At 38.3% G+C, this 10,334-nt stretch overlaps 1 protein-coding gene across 1 annotated transcript in view; it reads left to right on the top strand.

Annotated features, from left to right (window-relative positions):
* The first annotated feature begins 3,749 nt into the window (after positions 1-3,749).
* Positions 3,750-10,334, top strand: part of ece2a (endothelin converting enzyme 2a) — a 77,950-nt gene continuing 71,365 nt past the window's right edge. Inside the window, exons 1-2 of the mRNA XM_044135366.1 lie at positions 3,750-4,068; positions 4,655-4,819. Of these exons, the coding sequence (XP_043991301.1) occupies positions 4,660-4,819 (160 nt within the window). The 5' untranslated portion in view covers positions 3,750-4,068; positions 4,655-4,659. The remainder of the gene's footprint in view (positions 4,069-4,654; positions 4,820-10,334) is intronic.

The following is a 10,334-nucleotide window of genomic DNA, read 5'->3' as shown; positions in this document are numbered from 1 at the left end:
AACAGGGCCAGGTATCAATCAATGGATCAGGAAAATGCTGAAGACTTTACCTCTGGGACGCATAACGTATCTCCAAAAAGGGTAAAAGCGAATTATTTGAAAGCATTTGGAGACCCTTCCAGAATTTTGTTGAAGAGTGAACTTGTCTCAAGACGAAGAAGCCAGTTAAAGACAAGATTAATGCCAGACCATAATGGACTACTGTCTCCTTTATACTTAAAGCAATTTATGTATCCAAGAGGCCGTTTGTTGGCTAAAGTTCACCCTCTGCTGCAGAGCAGTTCAAAAAATCCATGGTGGCACCCAGTACCTCAGTCTCCCAGATTCGCACATATTGGTCAAAATATGTCCAACTCTTTCGATTAATGTCGGTTTTGGGATTTCTTCAGGACTCTTATCCTGATAAGAGCCCTGAAGAAACGCCTTATCAGGGGTTTTGTCAGGGCTCTTAACAGGGGTCTTATCAGAGGTTTTGTCAGGGGTTTTGTCAGGGGTCTTATCCTGATAAGAGCCCTGAAGAGACGCCTTGCCAGGGGTTTTGTCAGGGGTTTTGTCAGGGGTTTTATCGGGGGTCTTATCAGGGGTTTTGTCAGGGGTTTTATCCTGATAAGAGCCCTGAAGAGACGCCTTATCAGGGGTCTTGTCAGGGGTTTTATCAGGGGTCTTATCAGGGGTTTTGTCTTGGGTCTTATCCTGATAAGAGCCCTGAAGAGACGCCTTATCAGGGGTTTTGTCAGGGGTTTTATCCTGATAAGAGCCCTGAAAAGACGCCTTATCAGGGGTTTTGTCAGGGGTCTTATCCTGATAAGAGCCCTGAAGAGACGCCTTATCAGGGGTTTTGTCAGGGGTCTTATCCTGATAAGAGCCCTGAAGAGACGCCTTATCAGGGGTTTTGTCAGGGGTCTTATCCTGATAAGAGCCCTGAAGAGACGCCTTGCCAGGGGTCTTGTCAGGGCTCTTATCAGGGGTCTTATCAGGGGTTTTGTCAGGAGTCCCATCCTGATAATAGCCCTGAAGAGACGCCTTATCAGGGGTTTTGTCAGGAGTCTTATCAGGGGTTTTGTCAGGGGTCTTATCCTGATAAAACCCCTGATAAAACCCCTGAAAAGGGCTCTGTTTTCTTGGCCGGACATCATTGGTTTCTTTTGCCTTCCTGGCATTAATGCTCTGACGCTTCGCATTCAAAGCACTGATCTGTTCCTGAAGCTTTTCGTGGTCAGCTTTAAGCTCATTAAGTTCTTTGGACTTGTCAGTACATGAGTCCTCTACATTTTCTCTTTCAGTGTTTCGTGTCTGCTGAGGGACCACCCTTAGCTGTGCTATGTCATCACGATCACTTTTTAACTACTCAGCTGGTCCACTTGTTTCTTCGAAGTTCATCTTAAGGGACCTTATCTGATTTTTATTATATTCATTTTGTCTTTCCAGAATCTCCTTTTTCTTCTGCCAGGTTCTTGCATTTTCAATTCTTCTGTTGTTGAGGCGCTGGAATTTTATCCTCAAGCTTTCGACAGACTCCCGCAGCTGTTCATTTTCACTGTCCAGCTGCCGGCGGTGCTTTCCTAAAGCGTCAAGTTTAACTGTAAATAAATCCTGTCCTGCCATTCTGCTTGCTTTGTCGGTCAGATCTAAAACTGCAAATGAATTTCTCTGTGGAATCTGGGAATACAAAGACAGTCACCAGTGATGTCACAGACAGGATGAGTGACATCACTGTTTGACATCAAAGCCACAAGAAGTCTGTTGGTTGTGAGGGGGTGGGTGGGGTGTTTTTTTTTTTTTTTTAACTTTATCCACAGATACACTGTAAAAAGACAGAGTGAAACATTTATTATGCCTCAAGAAAAACAAATACTGATGAATACAGATAAACAAATTCAAGGAAAAAAAAAACTTAAGGGGCTTCGGTTCATTCAAACCAATACAGATTTAAATTATTTTAACAGCTATTTTATGTCTTTGATAGTCCGGATATAAAACTTAACTTCATTGTAAAATGCAGCAAGGCATGGCTTCCCCTGCCTGGAACAATGAACATGATATTTAGTGACAATAAAGGATTTATGAGAAACTCTGAATTGTTGATCTTTTAATGAGGCCAAGTAAGAATCTTTTCATAAATTGAGCTTCTATGTTGTTGTGGATAAAGTCACACCAATTCTGCCAAAAAGCATCAACAAAGGGACAGCGCCAAAACAAGTGGACAACAGTTTAAGGATATGAATCACAAAACGTACAATTTACATCAAATTCTTTCTTGAATATGGAATTAATAGAAACTATGATAGACTCACTTCATGAACTGTGAACTGAAATATTAAAACCCGACTCATAACGTCGTTATATTGCCACCTGCAGGAACGATATGGCATTACTCTTGCATTTTGAGGCATTTTCCTGAATTTTCCCATATAAATACATCATTTTCCGAATATCAAAGAAGTATGCTTGACATTCTGGTTGAGTTAAGTTTGTACATGTAATAGTACAGATAACCTATAGAAGAGGATCAGGATCACTGAAATAAAAGTAAAAAGAATTCTGACTTTTCACAGAATTGTGAGGATAAAAGTCAGATTTTCCCCCAGCGGCCTTAATCCTTTTCTGTGAAAATCTCATACAAATAATATTCAAAAGTGTTTTTTTTTTGTTTTTGTTTTTTTCAAAAACAGCCTAAAATGAACCAGTCCCACACATATTGCATATAACTCCATGATCCAGGTCTCCAGAAAGAAAGTAGCTTTACTTATATCAAAAACTGGAAAGTGTTTACACAATTTTTGATACAAGATTTTTTGATGAGACAGAGAGCTCATATGGCAATTTAGAAATCAATACAATTCTAAAACATATCCACAAATTACAAATGTTTAAAATTTTTTTAAAAGATCAAAATTCTATAAAATCTAAAACAATAGCAGTTTTCAATTAGCATATAAAAAATTTTCTAATAATAAAACAAAATAGAATAAATTTTACCTATTAAATAGTGAATAACCAATGTAACACAATTAAAAACCAGACTGTCAAGTTTTCAATTTGCTTTTAAAACCATGAACATTCTCAGCTGCTCTCAGCTCTTCAAGGAGGATGTTCAGTGGACGTTCGGACAGTTCGTAATGTTTCCCAAAGTCACAAAGCATAACAGACCAGCAAACATTTGTTTTTGGCAGCTAATGAGATACAACACATTTTAGGGTATCAGTCTATGTAGATCCGGCAGCTGGTATTAGTTTGCAGCCTGCTTGTGATGCTCATTTTAGTTTATCCTTGAAGTAAAGATGAGATGCTGAGATATTTCTCATGCAAATTATAGGACGGTAGGTCTGCCACTTATATAAAATGGTAATTTATTTTGTGAAAAACTGCTGAATTTGAGCTCCATGCAACGACAACACGGGTTTTGAGGACAGCTACTTTTTTTAGGCCATTATTGCTTAATATAGCTTTTCCCTAATAAATACATTTCAAAACTACCCCTTTCTATTAGCTTATACTTGTGATGCTAAAATAACGGAGTATGATGATCTGAAACATTTAAGTGTGACAAAAAAAGAAAACTCACAAATCTGTACAGAGGCATGCTTTTTAAAATAGTACTGTAGGTTTAACAATCATGTTTACAAACATACAACCACCAAAATATCAATCAAATTTAAAGGGAATCTAAATTCCCTTTAAATTTGATCATCCCCTCAGCTTATTTAAATGAAGCGCTTAGATTTGACAACTTTTCGAACCGCATTTGAAAGCCTCATCACTGCAGGACTCCCACGTGTTACACGTTGCTCCGCCTCCAAAACACTCACTTTACAGAGACTTTGGGAAAATTAGCTGCATTTTTAAAAAAATAACAGCTTAGATTAATGTAATTTAAATTATTTTTTAGACTTTTATGGTGCTACATGTATGTCCTTGCTCTAAATTAGCCCACGGTGTCCGGAGACTATTTGCTCAAACTACAACACGTGGATTCATCGCTGTTTGCACATTTTCCGGATTCGACGGAGGAACTGAGGCAGCCGAGTGGTTTAAAACACTTCACGTCCAGCTCAAAGTCAACTGCTTGTAAGTAATGTTGTATTGTAGACTTTAAATAGTTATGATTCGCATGCAGGAAACGCTGCTGGCTTTCTGCTTCTGTGCTTCTGCCACGCATGCGCTGTGTGACTAGGAAAGCTACTAGTAAAGATCCCACAGCCTGCTGTTTGATATTGGAGTTAAAAATGTCATATTTTGTTAAACTACCGCCACCTATTTTAAAATTATAACAAAGGACAATGTTGGTGTTAGAGGGGATAATGCAACCCTGTTAGCAAAATTCAAATCACTTTTATTAAATCACTCTGGTAGTTTGCGATTAAATGAATAATATAATTATTAGAAAAATACTAACCCCGTGGAAGTGAAAGTGACCCTTATAGACTTGGGTGTTTATTTGAATTTTACACATTAATAGAAACCACCGATGTTTTAGTCCAATAATTCATTGGTGTTTGTTTAAGTCTCATCAGTTTTTATCATAAAACTGTTGTCTTTAAATCGTTTGTCTCCTAACCACTTTGCAGAACCATTTAGATTTAGTACTGGTGTGGTTTAAAAATTTTCTTGGTATAGTATGGAGTGAAAAGTTGTTTCTCTTGTCTTATTACAGATAACATGGAGTATCTGCCGGATAAAAACTCCAGCTACAAAGAAGTTGCCTACTGGGATGACAGGTACCGGACGGAGGAGCACTATGATTGGTTGGGCAATTTCTCCAGTTTTAAGCACCTTCTGGAAAAAATCATCAAGAAAGAAGATTCCATCCTCATACTGGGTTGGTGTTCTTTGTTCTATCCCGACCTCATAGCAAATCACCGTAAAAATAGAAGATAAACAGAAAATGTGATGTTTTGTATGTTGCCACAGAGGCTGATGTGGATTTCACTTTAGAGTCCGGGACATTTTTAAGCATGGGTCCAACCTTTTGCACAAACATGTGTAATGGCAGAAAAGTTTTAGTGACAGAATTTGGAACACCTTGTTAATTTTTGAGGTGCACCCTGGATAATTGATGGCCTTGGACTGCTTGTGCCCCTGCTTTGAGTTTGGGTGGCCGTGTCAGACGTCAGGGCTTCTTTCTCGCTCAGTCATTCCTGTTACCTCTCCTCTGTCCGCTGTCAAATTAAAGATGAAATCCATGACACTCTGTGTCATTATGTCTGTCCCTTATCATTTATATGGTTTCACTTCCTGTCATTATGAACAAATATGGTCATAAAACCTTCCCAGCCGTTGGTATTGAATGTTTGCTGGTGTACTTTGGTATTTAACATCCATAGGTTTCTAATACAACTGCATGCCAAGTATTTCTGATAATGTTAAATAGGGTAAAAAAAAAAATCCAAACAACAATAAACAAGTTATTGTAAATCAATTATTTGCAAACTACTTGCTTTATCAATAAGCTAGCAATTAAAGACCATAAATAGAGTAGGGGAAAACATGCATGGAAGTGTATCTCTTCAAATGAAAGCAAATGAAAGATTGTTGAGAAGTAAGCCACAACAATATAATCTGTGAAGGGCACACACTCTGGAAGGAGGAGCTCTGCTGAAATCAAGCTTTAGGTCTTGCATGCCGAGGATGATTGATGAGGTGGAAAACTAACACTGCACATTTCCCTGAACACACCATCCCAGTGCTGTAATAGCTGATTACTCGGCACAACCCCTTGGACCCATCTGTTTGTATGTGAGATCATTTTGATGCAAACTGACGATAGTTGTGCACTTGTCTTTGGAGGTAACGAATGCTAACAAAAGAAGACAATTATTCCTAGAACAACTTAGTTTGGGGATTGTTTTTGTGAATGGGTGAATGCAGTGAAAATGAATATGCAAATACAAAGCTCCTAGCAATGCATTATTATATGGGTTTAACAACAGTACGTAAACATTTAAAAACAATGTCAACTGTCACCTCAGAAGAGAATTTTTGCAAAGTCCAACACATTTTAGTGTCACAGCAATGTTTCATCAACCCTGGCTTTACTTTTCTATTATTGACATTACAGCAAATTTCCACAAGGTGTCACTGTTGTATTAACATAAATTTGATTCCGTTGCACAACTCCATACATGCCTGTTCTGTATGGTACTGCTTTTCTGTAAAGAGAGACTACATTTTATTACGGCATTATGCTTGCCTTATACTTAAGTCACTTCTTCCTGGATTGATTTGTTTTAATATGTGATCACAAAAAAGTGCAGAGATGGTGCTGTTGCTAAAGATGTTGCTTAAGTTGTGGTTGTTTTTCTTCTTTTTCCCCACACCCATTTATACACAGAAATTAAAAATGGTAAAATATCATTAGGATAACTTCTTTTATAACCAGACTTGGCTATTTCTCCAATGTAAGCCTTGCTTCTGTATGGTTTGGACCGTTTCATTGGGGGTGGAGGGGTGTTGGCGTGTGTGTGGGTGTGCGTGTGTGTGTGTGTGTGTGTGTTGAATCTGTGTCAGAAAATCACAGGAGGTCTCTGTTAGGTGTTTGAGAGCTGAAGGGGATGATGAGGTCAGTCAAAAGCTCTATACCTGTTTAGCACTGGGTTTCTCTAAGATCACCTACATGTTTTTCTACATTTGATCTTATATAGTTTTATTTGTGTATTTAATCTGCAAGGTATAATACAGAGAAACATTTAGGAATATGCAGTTTCTTTTTTTAGTACCCTGGCATGCCAACGACAGAGCGAGCTAAGACTATGGAGGCTTGTATGTTAGATTGCTTCTCTTGCTTTCCTCCTGCAGTCAGGGTTCCTAAGGAGTTTGAAAAATGCTGGAATTTGTTTACAATATTTTCCAGGTTAGTATGGAAAAATATAGGTATTTCCTAGGTCCTTATTTATTTCCTTATTTCCTCCCTACAGTACTTTCTTCCCTTTGTACTCCTTCCTCATTTTTCATTTCTCTTGTTTTTTACTTCCTGTCTTACATTTTTCTTCTTACCTTGTGCTCCCATTGCTTCTTCACCGCCTTCTTATTCTCTCCCTTCAGAATTTCTTTCTTTATGTTCCTTTGGTTTCTCAGAGACAGTAAAAGGACTGAGAAGTCCTGCATACTACACTGCACCAGGCAGTTAGGGTGACTGTTTTCTAAATGTTGATTTAAACTGAAGTAAGAGTCTCCCGAACAAAAGATCTTGCTTTCTTGTGAGCAGTTTGTGCTTTTTAACAACTGACAGCTCCGATGGTACACCATAGATGTTTTATGTAATTGGTCCTCTTGGCCGGAGGACGCCTGAGGGAGAGGGTGAAAGGTCATGCCCTCGTCAAACAGTAAGCGGAAACCCCCCCAGGTTCTGGTAGACAGAACTACTGTTGAGTTCAGGCAGCATCTTCATTAGCATGAAGATGTCAGAGAGATTGCATATTTTATAGAAACCAAGCACTTTTCAGAGGTTGGCAGCCATAAATCTCACCAGCTACATTCATTTGTCATATTTGCGTTGTCTTGCAGGTACAGTTTCCAGATGTTTTACTGTACTGAGAAAAACACAGAGGAAGGAAAAACAAGGGAAAATACTTGATGAAGTTTTGCTGAGTCAATGAGGAAAGCAAGCAACTAATCTGGTGCAGATTTAGGATTCTCAGCTCTGAGACGGAGGTCATTCCTGTTAAGAAAATCTGGCAGAGAGGGGGAGAGCAACAAAGGAGGAATGTAAAGATAAGGAGAGTTCTGGAAGGTTTTGCTGCTGCCAGTGTCAAAACATGAGGATTTTAAATCCCTTTCTCAGTCTAGTTTTTCTTGTTGCTAGATTGCTTTTACTCCATCATAATAGTTTTGTGTGTAAGCTCCACACAAAAACGATGTCTTTCACCATCGTTTTTAAATTAAGATTGCCTTACCCACAGTTTTCACTGTCCACCTTTTTAGTTACCTGCTTCAGCAGCTTGTCATGATCTCACATTCATCTGTAACCCAGCAGTGCCCTGTCTTAGAATCAACTAGAACAATACAGGTTTTTGAATTTACAAGAGTTTATACAGTATACAACTGAAGTGTGTTGTTAAGAATGAACAATTCTCAACATTTTATTAAATATTAAAGAAATGACTTTAGAGTTTAAAGTCAGAAGTATCATTAAAGTTGACTCTCTCTGAGAGGGTAGGTCCAAAGATCCACTTCCTCTCAAATACAACCTACTGCTCTTCTCTTTTGCACCAACTTATTCAATTTAGACGAATGAACCCAAGAAATTCTTATTAAACATAACTTTAAAATGTAGGGCTGGTATGATGAAACATTTATGTGTGTACGGTCAACAAAATGTCAAGAAACACCAGATCCAATAATGTAGATGCATTTAAGGTTTGGTTCAATGCTGCATGTGCTAACTTTGCATATTAAATAAACTTCTGAGAACAGTTGTACAAAAAAAAACATTTTCAATTATATTCTAGTTAGTTGTGATGAATCTGTATATTTACAGGAGTACATAGTGGTGGAATCTGGGTTTTAATTAAAATACATGAAAGGTTCATTGTAGTTTTTTTTTCCTTGGGTAAAAAGAAAAAAACCCTAAAGCCAGTTTAATTTTTTCCATCTCAAAAAGGCTTATCTTGATGCCTTACCTGTTTTTACTTTGTATGTTGTCCTTTTCTCATCGTAGGCGGTCCGCAGCATTACCAGCATTTAAAATTAGAGAGAGCGAACAGGCCCCTTTGTTTCATTTACATAAGGGTGCGTTCTTTAAATGCAGTATTGATTTTCTAATCCTTCATCTTTCAACGGGGTGGTAAACCCATTCATAATAGCATATCTTGCACAGAAGCTCCGCTGCCTACTCAAGACACCCACTTCATTCTCTTTGACATTTAGTCAGCGATGTTTTCCTTCAGAAAGATTTAGTTCAATTTTTGGTCTGAAAACGTAATAAAAATCCGCTAATTATGAAACAGAGCTGCAGGGTTTTTGTTCTGCACGATTTTTTCTTTTTTTCTTTCTGGCCTGGGTGCATGCACAGTTGAAGGTCTGGAGAGATGTGTGTCACACCATGGCATCAAGAAGTCCCTGGCCGTCCATCTGACTAGTGTCTACGCTTCCATCAGTAAAAAGAATTAACAGTGATCGCCTCATAGATGGCCCACTTCCTTCTCGCTGTGTTTATGGCCTGCCCTGAGCTACTGCTGCTGATGTAATGACCCCATGTTTCCCAGTGGTCAGCGCTCATGTTTGTTCCCCATGGCGATGGACGATGATGTAATGGCACTTTGATCCTGATACATGTGTGGTTGTATTCTACGAGCATCTGAGGTCAGCACACCTGGATTCAAGGCGAGCATGATGTACAGTCTCCGCAGTTACTTTCAGAACTGCAATAGAAGGTTAAGGAGGCAAATAAAATATGTGTGGTAGCTTTATAGCTTCAGGTTTAGTGCTGTGCAATAGGTTGGCAGACCTTCAGGATGACCTCTGAGGCCTACAGCGGTCCGTCGGTCGGATGCTGCTGCTGAGGAACTGAAGGGAATCTTGGTTTTGTTTTTTATTTTTACCCAGAATTTAGTTTCTGCCAACATATTGTGAGTTTTACTGTTATGGTTTGAATAAAAGTCAGAAACGTTGAACCACTCTTTAAAAGTGTTCATATTAATTATTAAAGTTTCTTTGTGCGCGGTTGTCTTGCCAACTCCAGCTACCCCTTGATGAACGGATTTGTAATAAACAAATCCATTATTGCATTAATGAATAAAGGTTTTGTTTTGTTGATCTTTCAACTGCATCCCTTCACAATCTTCAGCATATAATGGCTGCTTAATGTGAGACGTTCCATTAAAAGCAAGTAGGTGGGCTGTGACGTCTTCTGTTAGACTCATTAGTTTAGACATCTTGAGAGACGAGCATATGTTCATAAATGTGTGATTTTAATCCAATCTAGAAATTAAACTTCAAATGCACTCAATTTTACATGAAAACCGAAAGTTGTTGGTCTAGTTCCACCCTCTACTGCTGTTACGTGCCGCAGTGGAAGGATTAAGTGCCCTTTGAGCAAGGCACTTAATCCTAAATGGCAGACTTCAATATATTTTAATGGGATTTTAAGCGATAAGAAAAAAAAGAGATAATCAGCACTCCAAAATATTCTTAGGGTTAATTAGGAAAGTCTTATTATCTGATAATAATTTTGTAAAATGTAACAAACATTTTAACTTATTCAAGGAAGCTTTATTAATTGCTGTGGCACAATCATAAACATGTTGTTCATAATTATAAACCATAGATTGTGGCTGTATTAATAATTCTGCAAAGAGAAGTTAGGCTGAAGTACCTCAGCTGCTATTTTTGTTTTG

This window comes from Gambusia affinis, linkage group LG12, assembly GCF_019740435.1.
Source record: "Gambusia affinis linkage group LG12, SWU_Gaff_1.0, whole genome shotgun sequence".
In the NCBI taxonomy this organism is placed as follows: domain Eukaryota; kingdom Metazoa; phylum Chordata; class Actinopteri; order Cyprinodontiformes; family Poeciliidae; genus Gambusia; species Gambusia affinis.
This window is presented reverse-complemented; position numbering and strand designations above follow the sequence as displayed.